General features: G+C 42.2%; 1 protein-coding gene across 1 annotated transcript in view; it reads right to left on the bottom strand.

Moving 5' to 3' along the window:
• Positions 1-1,447: 1,447 nt before the first annotated feature.
• Positions 1,448-16,066, bottom strand: part of ostf1 (osteoclast stimulating factor 1) — a 16,162-nt gene continuing 1,543 nt past the window's right edge. The window contains exons 2-10 of the mRNA XM_015972922.3: positions 9,637-9,683; positions 7,661-7,711; positions 7,394-7,457; positions 7,262-7,315; positions 7,055-7,162; positions 6,860-6,909; positions 5,616-5,694; positions 2,026-2,124; positions 1,448-1,887 (exon numbers count right to left, since the gene is read on the bottom strand). Of these exons, the coding sequence (XP_015828408.3) occupies positions 1,829-1,887; positions 2,026-2,124; positions 5,616-5,694; positions 6,860-6,909; positions 7,055-7,162; positions 7,262-7,315; positions 7,394-7,457; positions 7,661-7,711; positions 9,637-9,683 (611 nt within the window). The 3' untranslated portion in view covers positions 1,448-1,828. The remainder of the gene's footprint in view (positions 1,888-2,025; positions 2,125-5,615; positions 5,695-6,859; positions 6,910-7,054; positions 7,163-7,261; positions 7,316-7,393; positions 7,458-7,660; positions 7,712-9,636; positions 9,684-16,066) is intronic.

The raw sequence follows: 16,066 nt of genomic DNA, 5'->3' as shown, positions 1-16,066 counted from the left end.
TTCTGTACTTTCTGCCTTCTTGGAATGTCAACATGCTGACTTTTTAATAAATTGTTCAAATAAAAAAGCAATCATGGCAATTATTCCTTTCAAATGTTTATATTTATGAACTTTAAGTGGCCTTTATCCTACAAGTCAAATATGTTGTAGTAGTGGTTCAAATTAACCGTAAAATGCCAAATTTGTGATTCAAGTATCCTTTAACAGGATTAGTACTTTCCTAACCAGCTCTCTTCTGCCCCCTAGTAGAGGATTTTATGCAGGTGTCAAGTGCCTTTCTAGCTGTTGCATTCAGACATCATACGTAGACACCCCATGGACTGGATATGCCATAGTGGCCGGCCGCCATCTTAGATGGGTCTCCATTTGCTCCCAGTGCCTTTATTTCTGCTGAAGGTGTTTACCCAACTAAAAACACATTTAAAGTTTTTTCACAAAATCTGATATACTGTATGGCATGAAAGTTTAAATATAAACATTACATAAATTACAATATAAAATCCCAACAGGTAGGCTGGAAAAGTCCCATGTGATCCATTTTAAATAGTACGCTGGTTGTTGCAACCGTAGGCTGTACAAAAAATGGGCATATTTGCTCACTGTGTTGCATTCAGTTGCGTTTGGAGTGAGAAGACCCACCCAATATGGCGGTGAAGCGGTTATGGTCTCCAGCACCCAATGGGTGTATTGATGTCTGGTTGTATTAAAATAGTTTACAATGCCAAAAAAGGTAAATGCTTGTTCAGAATATTCGCTGCTACTACTATAAATTGTAATAAATTAGCCAAACATCTAATTTTAAATATATAGGTATTTTTATTTCATGTCAAACATTAAAGATTTAAAAAATGTTTTTATGACATTGGAATTTTTTTTATTGCAGACTGAAACGAGCAGAAATCAAGACACACACACACACACACACACACACACACACACACACACACACACACACACACACACACACACACACACACACACACACACACACACACACACACACACACACACACACACACACACACACACACACACACACACACACACACACACACACACACACACACACACACACACACACACACACACACACACACACACACACACACACACACACACACACACACACACACACACACACACACAGTTGTACATAATTAAGGCACTTAAAAAAAGATCTTTGTTAATCTGAAATTTGCTCCCATGACAGAAACCAACCATCAAACGCAGAAGAGATTAGAGTGTTTCAGATGAGTTCTTCAGCGACACGGATCTGAGAGCAGATCCGTGCCGCCACTGGAAATGTTCCAACAGACCAGAACAGTAACTGATTACCGTCATGCAAGACTGTTTACCCATTTAAGCCCATAGATCCACATCACAAAGAACATCTGCCAACCTCTCGGTTAAATACACCAGTAATTTGCCGCTTAAATGTACAAAGTTGTGATGAGATTAAATCTTTTAATCTGCACTGGCACTTCCATCTTAATAGGTTAAATATAATAATCTGTGTTTGGAATGTGTCTCTTTAGAAGCTTTGGTCATTTTCCTCCATTCTGCCCTCAGTGCGTTTGCTCCTGATGCTCTGAGACAAATTCCTGGCAAACAGGAAAACCGCTAACCGGATTAAAATCAGGGTTTTGAAACTCACACTGACAAGGATGTGGAGGGCTGAGAACTAAAGTGTTTTTGAGCCAAATATCTGACCTAGAATGGAGTTGCAGTGACGGCAAGTCCATTTTAAGCCTGGAGTAAAACTTATGTTCCAACTCCACAAAAGTGATGGAAAACGATGAAGATGTTTCATAACTGGGTTGGGAAGGGCTCAGTCGGAGTCTTCATCGTCCAAATACTCTTCAGCGTTGCTGTGTGTGCGGGTGAAACCTGAAAAAGGACAAATGAAACGTTAGGCGCATTTTCTCCAGCTTTCCAAACCAAACACATTCTCTGTTGCACATAATTGACATAAATAAATCACGGTGACGTATGCAAGTGTTGCTTCACAGCTTCAGCAGAACTTACTGGTTCCCTGCTTCCTTTTGAGGAGTGAAGCACACTGAGCATTGGTGGCCATCTCGAGAGCTAGTTTATTCTCGTTGTTTCTGATGTCCGTCCTCGCATCTGAAACAAAGTCAATTGTTCAAAAAAGATCCAACGACATCAAAGCAAATGTGTGAAACATTGAAACCAGAGTTTAACGGCGAATCACATTTAGTTACATAGCGCCTGCCACACGGGTTGTCACGATACTAAAATTTCAAACTCGATTCGATATTGGGGAAAAAACTCGATACTCGATTTCGATACTATTTAAAAACAACAATTTATTGAACAAGTTTATTCAAAAAATAACATTCCTCAATTTATATTGCAAAAATTAAATGTTAATTAAGTGTGTAAAGTGCTTAAACCTTTCAAGTATCAGCATTTTTTTAAAACGTGCATACAAAAACTGGCGAAAGTTAACACTTTAAATCATGAATTGTCTCACTATATATACACTATTTGCAGAGTGATGTTTTGCTGCTTAAACTCTGTTTAAGGTGCATTTTTGTCATAAGATGTAATTCCATATGTTTTGTTCTGTACTTTTGAACAACTCTGTTGGTCAATAAAGGGAGAAAACAAATTTCTCCACAGTAGGACAAAGGTACATCTACCGGTAATCTTAATAAAAACAGACTGGCGCACGGCAGTGACGTCATTAAAAGCGCCGGTTAGATTAGCCGCGACTGGTCTATTTACGCCTAGAAATCCCAGACTCGCTCCAAACGAACAGGGGAATCATGTTAATGATTCCTAACAAAACCTTTCAACATGGAGATGTTTTGGTGCAGATAATGTCTTATTTCGAGGCTGCACCATGGGTGCCCGTCCACACCCGTTATATGGATATACGCTGATGGCGATTCGCCGATGGATCTAAATACCCCGGGGAATCCAAGTAGCACCAAAGTTGTCAGCGTGAGTAAACAAACGTACTGCAAGCTAGAAATTAAGTCCGGGTTGCAATAAACGGGAGTTTCCTTTAAGCACATAAGCGTGAATATACAACTACGTGTCGGACTTGGTATGCTAATTAAGTTGGGCTGTGAAGCGCCTCCCAAATTCGCTGTTTATGTTTTTGTTTATTTATTTGGCAGACAAAACTTGGATCGGAGACAACTCGCGTGGGAAATTGCTATGTAGCCATGCGGCGTCTTCTTCTTCTGTTTGTCTGGGAGGCGGAGGCTGCTTTACGGCATCTGGCTGTCGTGCGTGTCGGTGTACTTGGAGAAGGCTGTGTATAATAGTCCATAATATCGATACCACAGGGATGGAATATCTAATTTAGATACCACTTTTAGTATCGATTTATATCTAGGTATCGATTTTTTTGACAACACTACCTGCCACACCTGTCAGGTCATCCAAAGCACTGCAAAACTTAAAATCACGATCAAAACCAAAAAAAAAAAAAAAAAACCAGAGCGTTGGAGCCAACATTTAGTGCACTTAGCGTGTGTAACAGCGAGTTTAACGCAGACAACCAAAGTGCCCATGACGGGAGGTGTCTGTGCAGCACTGGGACCAGCACTGCCTTAAAGACATAAACCAGGAAATGCACCAGAAGTCAGTGCAACGTCACCAGGACAGGCGCCATGAGCTTCCATGTCTTTACCCCTGTTAAAAACCTTACTCCAGCACACAGAATTACACTAATCCAGTCTCGTAATAAAAGCATTAATCCTAGACATGACCTCGCAAACAAATCCTCAACTTGTCATCATTGTGCATCACAGAAGTCATTAAGGTTCTGAAGCAGCAGAGCAGCTCCAGACCATCACACTGCCACCACCACAGCCGGGCTTCCACATTGGGCTCGCTCCTCCGAGTCGTCGTCTCCAAACAATATCGGCCCTTTTGGGATTTTGCCAAGACGTCGGCGTATCACGACCGTTGCAGCAGTGAGTCAAGTCACTAATCGGTGCCAAAAGGCGTCCATTAAAACATTAAAGTTTCATTCAAAGTTTGCTGTGATTTAATCCACTGAGGGGTTGGGGAGAGAGGCTGTGTGTAAATTACAGCGTTGTCGAAGCTTTTCACTGCATTTTCTGGATTTGGGAGTTGATGAATGGCGATTTTAAAGCAGCATCAATGCTGCTTATCATCTTCCAATTGTACAAATACCAGCTGCCAACGTCTACTCATATCATTTTCTAGTGAGTACCAATCAGCATGAGTTAAGCCGGGCGGACACTGTGCGACTTTTTCACTTTTGAGCCGATTTTCCACTCGTGCGAGAATCCACGAGATCGGGGCGAGTTTTGCGCCGAGCGGTCGTGTAGTGTACAGGCGGTTACGAGAGGCGACTAACACCACGTGACCAGCTACCGATCAGCAGTCGTGAGCTCGCACAAACTTCTGGCGTGTTTGATATTTCGCTCGTCCCTCGTGAGGGTATCGCACTGTTGAAGCGGCGCTGCGACCCAAAAAGTATCAGAACCGCTCACGGCGCATGCGCAATCCTGCATCAACACCGCTCGCCCGCTATTTCCCTAATAACACACGTTGTTTGTTTTTATTTCTACACGTTTTTTTACTCACAAAGATTGTCAAGAAAGCGTGTTTGTCGTGTTCATGTCAAATTAAACTGATCACTAAACACAGATTTACTTTATTTCGTTTTCCTCATCCAACCCCCATAAATCCCTGTGTGTCCTCCTGCAGCACTCCCGAAGGACAACAGGCAAGACAAAAAAGTCTGACGTGTTGTGTAAAAACTGCTATTTTTAGCATATTTTTAGGTCCGACGTGTCGCTACCAGACGTACAGTGTGAGCAGTCAGGTCGCATCCGAGAACTGGGTCGTGCAGCGTGAGCACATGACTCGTGAGATCTGCCCTGCGAGGAAGTCGTACAGTTTGAGCTGAAGCTGAGTGCTACGAGTGAAAAAGTCGCACAGTGTCCGCCCGGCTTTAACCACAAGTCCCACCCAGTGACTACTAGACCCTTTTCTAGTGCAGGCACTCAGCTGGTCCCTGAAATAGCCCGGGAGATGGACCTTATAAAGTTTCCCAGATAGTGGAAACGTGCCTACTGTTTAAAATGTTCTTTTTCTGAAATGAAGTGTTTGACGTAGCAGGGCCAACTCTCAACTAGATCTACTTTTGTCTCCTGGGACCATGACCTCTGACCTTAGCCTGAACAAAGACTTGCAGTGCTTTGGATGTTGGATTTCTCTAGAATGGGGCATGATTTTTATTTTTTTTGAATTTTTAGATCTTTTCTCAATGCTGACAAGGTCTATTGAACTGATCTCTTACATTTACAGGTGCGGCAGTAATCTAGCCTGGATTAAGAGAATTAAACTGAACTCAGCTTCCCAAATAATGCGGTTAATCAGAGATATTTCATAGTTGAATGAAGTGGGCAGTTACTTTTTATCATAGGAAAAGAACTCCGGTTATATTTTAGTCCAATATTTAAATATATTTACTGATCGGACACATTTAAAATGCATCAGAAAAGCTGCATTTGTTAAACATCTGTAACGGTCCAAATCCCTTTTGTGCAGCTCTGTAGGTTTAATGACCTTCTGGACTGAATTTTTTAATGTTTTGATGAACTCACTCTTGTTCAGCAGCAATTCCACGATATCAGAATAACCTTTCCAGGCAGCAGCGTGCAACGGTGTGTCTCCAAGTTTATTCTGAAACACAAAATCAACAAAATCTGTAACCAACATTTTGGCTTCTTCTCACAAAACTACAGAAATATTCTAATGGAATTTGTACATTTAATATTTGGATTTGTTATTTGTTTTTCTTTGTTTACGGTTTGTTGGAGAATGAAGCCTCTGGTACTTCCACTCCCGTTCGGAGTAACACACACAAACACTTCATTTTCATCGTATAGCTCAAATAACATTAAACATGGACAAATACAGACAAAAAGACTAATTCTGTCTTGATTATAATTTCCATGAACATAGCAAAATGTATTATGTTTATGTATTTAGCAGACACTTTTGTCCAAAGCGACTTACAGGTGATAATCAAGCTGGCAGGTTGCCCTTGAGGCTAACAACAAACACTATTCAGTCAATAGGTGGCAGTGAGGCAGCATAATCAATCACAGAGGGGGACGGGTGCAGGGAGGGTGCTAGTTTAGAAGATGCTCTCTGAAGAGCAGGGTCTTCAGGAGTTTCTTGAAAATTGAAAAGGACGCCGCTGTTCTGGTAGTGCTTGGAAGGTCATTCCACATTTGTGGAACGATGCATGAGAAGAGTCTGGATTGTCCTGAGCGTGGTGTAGGCACTGCTAGCCGACGATCCTGTGATGACCGGAGCGGCCGGGCCGAGACGTAAGCCTTTGCAAGAGGATTCAGGTAGATGGGAGCCGTACCATCTCGGACTTTGTATGCTAGTGTTAGCAATTTGAATTTGATGCGTGCTGCTAGCGGTAGCCAGTGGAGCTCAATGAACAGAGGGGTGACGTGTGCTCTTTTTGGCTGATTGAAGACCAGACGCGCCGCTGCGTTCTGGACCATCTGAAGAGGTCTCACAGCACAGGCTGGAAGACCAGTTAGAAGGGCGTTGCAGTAATGGAGGCGGGAGATGACAGTAGATTGCACCAGGAGCTGGGTGGCATGTTGTGTTAGGTATGGTCTGATCTTTCGTATGTTATACAGCGCAAAGCGGCATGAACGAGCAACAGAGGCAACGTGATCTTTAAAGGTCAGCTGGTCATCAATCCCAACACCCGAGTTAAAACATCATTTAGTGAAAAGTACCTTTCCACAGAAACATCTAGTACTTTCTCTCCAGTTCTGTTTTATCCTGATTGGTCAGGACTGATTCATTAAAGCCACCTCACCTGCTGGTTGACCTCCACGCTGGGCTGGCTTAGCAACAACTCCACCACATCTGGCAGAAAAATAACAGCATATGTATCGAGTTGTATCAGAGGGAAGAGTAAATGACCAATTTCTCTGTTTTGGTCACTTCACAAGCATCACAACCGACATTTAAAAATCCGTGAAATAAACGCGTGAAAATGCAGCTTTTTTACCTTTATGTCCACCGTGACATGCCCAGTAGAGGGCAGTGTTTCCTGCCTTATCCAGCCCGTTGATTCCAACCTTGTTGTCCAGACATTCCCTCAGCCAGCTTATGTTGCCTGTTCCCAAACATATGCAATCAAACCGCCGTTGTTATCGTTACAGGACAGAGGACACGAGAGAAGAGAAAAACTAAATAAATCTAAATTTAAACACACCTCGTTTGGCTGCTTCATGCATCGGATTATCGATAGATTCAGCTTGTTCTGCCACTAAAACAAAATACAATTGCACACTGTGAGTAAATAAACAGAACAACATTATTTAGGGGAAGATGGCTCTTTACTGACCGTAGTTACTCGGAATTAGTCCCGTCCTTCCTCTACATGTCCCCTTCCACCAGTTACTGTCACTCTGGAAATAAGATATTTTTACACGACATTAAATAAGAATGAAAATAGATTGACAGTAGAAAAGCAATCCTATAAAAGGAGAGACATGGAAGTCAAAGAGTGCAAGTTTACTTATTTATAAAAGAGGAAAAGTAACTTCAGGTTCAAGATTTCGGGAGTAAAACAGCTCAAGTCTGACGGGGTTTTTTTTTTTTTTACACTTACCGTGTCTGAGATGTACAAAATGTCTCCTTCTTCAAAGTACAACTCATCTGGCTGCAAAAGTAACAAAATAACATGAACGTGATGTAGTGTTTGTCTAATTTAAACTTTTGTACTTTTTCCAATTAAAAATTAAAGAAAATGTGGTTTCAAAGAAGGATTTGTACCAATATTTGATAAAAACTTTACCCCGCTTTTCCACCGGATGCGTAAGCGGCGTGTAACGTAATAGCCGTGTTTTACCTTCAGCCCTGGTGGCGCCGGCCTACCCACTGGGAGTGTTTCAGATTAGCGATGGTATACCAGTATCGTATCGGTAAAAGTTAACCGATACCAGGAACCGATACCAATGCAGTTGCTTGCAAATGGCTTTCACTGTAACTTGTCATTTCTGTTCACCTAATATTTTACTTTTGTGATGATTTCCATTCATACATTTTACTTTTTACGTACCTCTCAGTCTTTTCCTGTTGAAAGCAGAGAAGAAAATAAAATCTGTATTCCAAATCATTGCTTTTTTTTGTGTGGTGGAAGTATCGGTAATCGGCATCGGCGAGTACTCAGATCCAGGTATCGTATCGGTTTGGAAAAAAGTGGTATCGCTGCATCCCTAGTTCTGAGGAGTATAACCAACATTCAAAAGTCAAATGGATGGATAACTCGGATGCAGAGGACCTGAGTTCAAATCCAGGTTTGCACATAAGACATTTTGGCTCAGTAGTCAAAATGTATTTATTTTTTTACAATAATACATCCATACAGTAATAAGACGCCCAAATTTTAATTAACGTCAAAAAGACGTGTTGAAAGACGTCTGTTCAACTGTTATTTTGTACAAGTATCGGTACTGGTAATCGGTATCGGCGAGTACCCGGTTCCAAGTATCGGTATGGTATCGGTTTGGAAAAAAGTGGTATGGTTGCATCCCTATTTCAGATGCTAATCAGCAGCAAAAGCGTTCCACGCAGCTGGTCCCGCTAGGTTACGAAACCACCAGAGAGTTGCACGGTTCACGCGTCCAGAAAAGTCTGTCGTTTATTGTCTGATCCGTTTACCTCACCTACAGAAGCTTTACAGGAAAGGGTGTACTTTTAAAAAAAACTAGCTAAGAAAGTAGAAATCTGCATGTGACTTTTATTTTGAAAGTTTCCAGATGTTTTACACTGCACCCAGGTTTGACTTCCCATCTGGCCTGATCTGAACTGCTGAGGTTTATGTATTCTGGAAGCGTAGCGCGTAAAAATTTGACTTGAAGTGTAAATTTAGCAGGGCAACGAGACACCATTACAAAATTAAGCTAAATACTTTGTTTATCTTCGAGATAAACATGAAGGCCAAATTCTGTAACTACAGGTCAGAGGTGCACAAGTATGTGAAATTGGTATAGGCCCTAAAAACATTTTTTTTATTAAATCAGTGCATTCATTATTAAAATCCAATTAGGTTATTTTATATTTTCTCAAGTCATATTTTTCTTGTTTGTTTTTAATGGTTAATGGCTAAATGACTAACAATAACGTAATAAACATGGAAAGTAGGGCTGGACGATATAGAAAAATGTATGTGGATAATTTTTTTATATTGATCAATAGATAATTACTGAAAACTATTTTAAAAATTGTAGAGAATACATTTTATGCGCATCCCTGGCCATTTTGTTTTTGGTATTTTTAGTTTTTCTCCACCTCTTCTTGCGGAGACATCTTGCTGCCTCGTGCTCCGTTTTGGCTTGAGACGTAGTGTGCCCGAGTCTGGTTCTGATTGGTTAGGAGTAAGTAGCGAGTCTAGTATGCTGCTACCAGATAGGTTATAATGAAAAAAGGAAACTTATTTATCAAAGTTTTATCGACTCGTTTATTTTTTTTCTATCGCACTACATGTCTATCGATAGATGTATTGAACTATTGAATTATCGTCCAGCCCTAACGGAAAGAAAAAAAAACTCATCGGTTATTGGAATAAACATTAAAAGTTCTTACAGTTCTGGGGTCGAAGGTGAACAGCGCTCTAAACACCTTGACTTGGCCTGGAAAAGACAGAACAGTTTTTTTCAGGGTGAAACATGAATTTGTGTCCGTTCCTGCTTGGAGGAGAGATGGTGAACAGAGCACACGTGTGGCAAAACCCTGCACCACAACAAGTAGTACTCCTGCAGGCCGACTCACTTCGAGGTGATGAAATACTCGTAACACTCAACTGCAAGTACGGCAAATCACCAACAACAGGCATTGCTACATGCGCCGCGAGAACAAAGACATACGTGGTCATTGTGCAATGCTGCAGCTTTAGCTTGGCTGCAGGAATGCTACCAGAGTGGTTGCGGCCTGAGCTGAAGGCTGAACCAGTTCGGAAAACCCCTGAAACAATGGTGAGCGTTCAACTTTCACCAAATCAAAAGTTGGGTTAGACGCAGTCTTGGCTAAAGGAGAGTGGCTATTTAACCAAACTGAATCTAATACGAAAGCAGCTTTTGATTTGCATTGGCCTTTTAGATAAGCATGTCAGTAGCTCAGTCTGACTTCCTTTTTACGAACGTGCACCACACCCTTTACAGAGGAAGATGTTTAAGGCTGCATTCTTTTATTCCATTTATATTAAAGCCAATCTGATGCACTTCCTGAGGCTAATTTACTTTACGGATATTTATGCTGTCCGGCTTAAATAAACTCCCTTTGTTTCTGCAGAAATCCCACGATGATTCTGATTCATCTTTTCGCAACTTGCATTAAAACCTCCCGCTTTCCTCGTTGGTCTATCCATTTGGTTTAGGTTTTAGAAAGCCGTCACCCTCCCGTCCTTGCTCGGGGGTTCTGTAAAACAAACACACTGCCTCACTGTCTCCGTTTGGACTGCTGGCGCACAAAACCAGCTCTGTTCAGCTTCAGCGCAGCATGTCTGCCCTGCAGGTCCAGTCGTGCAACCTCTAACACACACCAACGCTTGTGCTGACTGGGCTGGCTTCTCATTTCATTTCAAACCCAGAGGCAAATATGAACAATAAGCTGAGGATGTCAAGGATTTAACATTTAAAAAAAAAAAGTGCTATCGCTGTGACAAAAATGTCCATATTTGACTTGTTAATCTTTATTATCATCACCTCCAGTTGTGTTACTTCATTACAAAACATAATGTTAACCCCCTCCCCCACTGATGAGAGACATGTCGGCTCATGATGGGAATGAAAGCTCAAGCCCTGTCCACACATAGCCGGGGATCTGCCAAATCGTAGATATTTTTCTACGTTTTGGCCTGTCGTCCACACCAAAATGGAGTTTTTTCACACGAAAACGGATCTTTTTAAAAACTCCGGCCAAAGTGAAGATCTGCGTTTTCTCCGTTTTGGGTGTCTGCGTGTGGACGGACAAAACCGGAGTTTTAAGGTCCGCAACGTCACTTTCCGCGACAAAAAAATGCTGACGTCACGTGTGCGACCTGTGTTTACACTAGCCGACAGCATGGATGCCCTCAGAGCTGCGCTCGCTTTACCAATTGTCCAAGCGCTTTTTGCTTGTTTGTTTTTGCAAGCGGAATTACTGCTCCTTGTGGAAGACCACAGACGAAGGACGAGGTTAAGAACGGGGGAAGTACTGCCGCCTACAGGTCTGGCATGTCCTTAACACTTAAATTTGATGCTCACATCAATTCTGTGATCCGGTCCAGTTTCTTTCACCTGAGACGCCTTGCTAAAATCAAGCATATGCGGTCGAGAGCCCACCTGGAGCGGGTACTGCATGCCTTTGTTATTTCTCGGCTCGACTACTGCAACTCTCTATATGCAGGGTTGTGTCAGTCAACACTGCGTCGCCTACAGGTTGTGCAGAACAGCGCTGCCAGGTTCCTGACTGGGACCAGGAAACGGGACCACATCAGTCCGGTTCTGGCCTCTCTGCACTGGCTTCCGATTTCCTATCGCACACAATTCAAAATCCTCGTCTTTGTTTATCATTTCTTCCAGGGTGGTGGTCCCCCCATCTGGCCACTCTCCTGAACAAACATTCCCCATCACGTGCTCTGCGCTCCTCTGACCAAGGCCTGCTCGCTGTCCCTCGATCTAGGTGTCGTACCCGTGGGGACCCGGGCTTTCTCAGTCCTAGCACCGTTACTCTGGAACCAGTTGCCACCCTCAGTTAGGCTGTCCCCTTCTCTGCCAGTCTTTAAGAATCACCTAAAAACACACCTCCTCCGCTTGGCGTTTCCAGAACATGTTTGATTTTGGCCCTCTTTTATTTTGAATCCATTCCACAGTTTTCATTGGTTCACTCAATCCATCCACTCAATCCAAATGTGTTTCACACATTTGTCCTTTACCAGAATGTTTCATCTATCTTGTAATTTCCATTTTGTATTTTGTAATTTGAATTTCTTTTATTGTTGATTTATTCAATATATTTACATACAACTGTACAATGTTCAGCGCTTTGGGCTTCCTGACAGGGCTGCGGAAGGCGCTTTATAAATAAAGCTTTGATTGATTGATTAACAACGTATTTATCCGGGTACGTGTGGACAGATTTTTTTTAAACAAGGTGGTGTGGATGCAAGTTTTTGGAGGGGCGGATATTCGTTTTCAAAAAACCCCGGCTACGTGTGGACTAGGCCTCAAACTCAACTCATACCATTTCAAATCTCCAATGAGATTGCAACAATGAGTGGTTTTAAAGTCTCATTGTGAAATTATTTGTGGTAAAACAGTAAACAAACACAGGATCATTCTTGTTATGTTCATGATGCCCGTGCAATGTTTGTGGTCCTCTTCATGCTGAGAGTAGGTTTTATTTTCCACATTTTTCTTTCACCACATCTGACATCATTCTTAGTCTTTGCATCATGACCTACAACTAACCAGCTGGTGGTGAAGCCTGGGTCCAATGCATACCCCAAGCTGTCACATCTTTGTGTTTGTACCTAATAATAACCTTTTGTGTGACTGCATTACGACCACTGCTGTGCTAAACAAGGCAGGGCTTTTGTGCAGAACATCAGATATTAGGCCCTGTCCACACGTAGCCGGGGATCTGCCAAAACGTAGATATTTTTCTACGTTTTGGCCTGTCATCCACACGAAAACGGAGCTTTTTAAAAACTCCGGCCAAAGTGAAGATCTGCGTTTTCTCCGTTTTGGGTGTCTGCGTGTGGACGGACAAAACCGGAGTTTTAAGGTCCGCAACGTCACTTTCCGCAACAGAACATGCTGACATCACGTGTGCGACCTGTGTTTACACTAGCCGACAGCATGGATGCCCTCAGAGCATCGCTCGCTTTACCAATTGTCCAAGCGCTTTTTGCTTGTTTGTTTTTGCAAGCGGAATTACTGCTCCTTGCGGAAGACCACAGACGAAGGACGAGGTTAAGAACGGGGGAAGTACTGCCGCCTACAGGTCTGGCATGTCCTTAACAACGTATTTATCCGGGTACGTGTGGACAGAGTTTTTTTTTAAACGAGGTGATGTGGATGCAAGTTTTTGGAGGGGTGGATATTCGTTTTTTTTTTTTTTTTTAAAAACGGCTACGTGTGGACTAGGCTTTAGTCACAATCAGGCAAGGGGTCAGGAAGGCGGTTTACGGATAAATGTGATTATAAATTATATTTTCAGCACATATGATGGCCACAGAGGGTTCAAACAGCCTGTTCTCAGTAAACAATAATTTTTCTGTTTGTTTATGAGTGCAAATGTATTATATTGCCCTAATCGGATGTTTAGGGCAATAATTTATACTTGATTAAAGTAACAACATTTCTATAAGAGGTTCTACTTTTCATTTTTTGAAATTATACTTAAGAAAAGCACATTCTTTTTTTTATTTAAATAAATCTATAGCTCATATCTGGCAGGCTGAAATGCACCTCCAGCTTAAAACTTAAGTTAAAACCTTATCAGAAATATGTCAGGAGTAGCTTTTGTATAACATTCGATCCATCTTTTTAATTATTATATTGAGTTAGGGCTGGGCGATATGGCCTAAAATCAATATCACGATATATTGAGGATTTCACCTCGATAACACTATATGGATGATAACTACAGATATGCGCAGAAAAAAAAGTTGTCCACTAGATGGGGCTGTCACATGGATTACGTTGAGTCACGTTTTTACACACTCAGGTGGTACAGCTTCTTAAAGGTACATGAACGTTGCCAACCTACACACATCTTTTCACTGTTTTATCCTCACATTTATTGACATGGGGAAAATTATCTCGATAAGAGTCACAAATTTCGATAATGATCAATTTTCTATTCATCGCCCAGCCCTAGGTTGTGTTGCAAGAAAAACACATTTTGTTGACCACATTTTTATTCTAAATAGTAAACAAAAATGATTGTGTGCAGTTACAAATCAGGCTTTCAGACTAGTTGAAATAATCCTGGAGTTAGTTTTTATTAACCAGGAAGGATTCAGTCATATATATATATATATATATATATATATATATATATAATGGCTGGATGATATAGAAAAAACTGTAAATATCAATAATTATTGAAAACTATATGGAAAATGTAGAAAATATATTTTAAGTGCAGCCCTGGCCATTGTATGTGATTACTTCATGATAAAACCAGTTGGTTGCGTTATCAGACTTGTTTTTTATTGTTTTTATCGATTCTCTGCAAATTTTGCAAACCACTGTTTATTGTCAGACTTGTAAGAATGAAAATATTGCCACACCGGTTAACTCCTGTAACCTTTTTTGGGACAATTTCTTCTTCCTCTCATTGCTACAACCTCTTGTTTGAGTCACATTGCTGTCTCTTTAGGTTTGTGAGGGGAGGGCTTGGTGACGAAGCATGCTTGGGTCAGTGTTTTTTCATTGGTTGAGTGTGAGGAATGACTAGTATGAAGCTACCCGATAGGCTATAATGGAAAAAGTAAACTTTTTATTGATCCTTTTTTTCCCTACTGAACCACATGTCTATCGATCAATAAATATTGTTATTGAATTATTGTCCAGCCCTAATAAATTACACTGCTCACAAGAATTAAAGGAACACTTTTTATATTGGGCCTGGCATGAAATCAATTAACCCTGTCTGATAATTTCCTGGTTGATTAAGCAGCTGAGGGCATTGTTAATCACTTTCAGCTGTATTGGTGTTCATGGACTTAATGGCAGGTGCATTAAAGTGGCAACAATTACAAAACACTCAAAACAGGACTGGTTTAACGTGTAGAGGTCATTTCAAGTTTCTCCCTCTTGATCTTTTTCGGCTGGTTTTCCACTCGTGCTAGTTTTGGCTCTCTACTGGCAGTATGAGGCGATTCCTTAACCCTACAGAAGTTGCACAGGTTGTCCAACTTCTCCAGGATGGCACATCCACACGTGCTGCAGCAAGAAGGTTTAATGTGTCTCCCAGCACAATCTCCAGAACATGGAGATTTCAGGAGACTGGCGGTTATTCTCGGAGAGCTGGACAGGGCCGTAGAAGGTCCACAACCCATCAGCAGGACCGATACCTGCTCCTTTGTGCAAGGCGGAACAGGCTGAGCACTGCTCGTGCCCTACAGAATGACCTCCAGAGGGCCACTGGTGTGAATGTCTCTACCCAAACAATCAGGAACAGACTTCATGAAGATGGCCTGAGGGCCCGACGTCCTGTAGTGGGCCCTGTGCTCACTGCCCAGCACCGTAGAGCTCGACTGGCATTTGCTCAAGATCACCAGAATTGGCAAGTCCGCCACTGGCGCCCCGTACTTTTTACAGACGAGAGCAGGTTCACCCTGAGCACCTGTGACAGACGTGAAAGAGTCTGGAGAAGACAAGGAGAATGTAATGCTGCCTGCAACGTCGTTCAACATGACAGGTTTGGTGGTGGTTCAGTGATGGTCTGGGGAGGCATACCCATGGAGGGACGCACAGACCTCTAAATGGTGCTCTGACTGCCATAAGGTATCAAGATGAAATCCTTGAACCCTTTGTCAGAACCTACGCTGATGCAGTAGGTCCTGGTTGTCTCCTAATGCACGACAATGACCGGCCTCCTGTGGCAAGAGTATGCAGGCAGTACCTGGAGGATGAAGGAATTGAAACAATTGAATGGCCTTCACGATCCCCTGACTTAAACCCAATAGAACATCTGTGGGACATTATGTTTCGGTCCATTAGGCGGTGCCAGGTTGCTCCTCAGACTGTACAAGAGCTCAGGGACGCCCTCACACAGATCTGGGAGGAAATGCCACAAGACACCATCCATTGTCTCATTGTTGCCCCGACGTTGTCAAGCATGCACACAAGCTCGTGGGGGGCACACACGATACTGAAAAGCTATTTGAGTTGCAGAAATTAAGTTTTTGACATAATGGACTAGCCTGCCACATCTTCGTTTCACTTCGATTTTAGGGTGTCTACGCAACTGAGCCCTCTGTAGGCTGATAACTTTTATTTCCATTAAAAGACTTGGCACCCTT

The sequence above is a fragment of the Nothobranchius furzeri genome, chromosome 17, assembly GCF_043380555.1.
Source record: "Nothobranchius furzeri strain GRZ-AD chromosome 17, NfurGRZ-RIMD1, whole genome shotgun sequence".
Lineage (NCBI taxonomy): Eukaryota > Metazoa > Chordata > Actinopteri > Cyprinodontiformes > Nothobranchiidae > Nothobranchius > Nothobranchius furzeri.
Note: the sequence above shows the minus strand (reverse complement) of the source record. Positions and strands in the feature narration are given on the sequence as shown.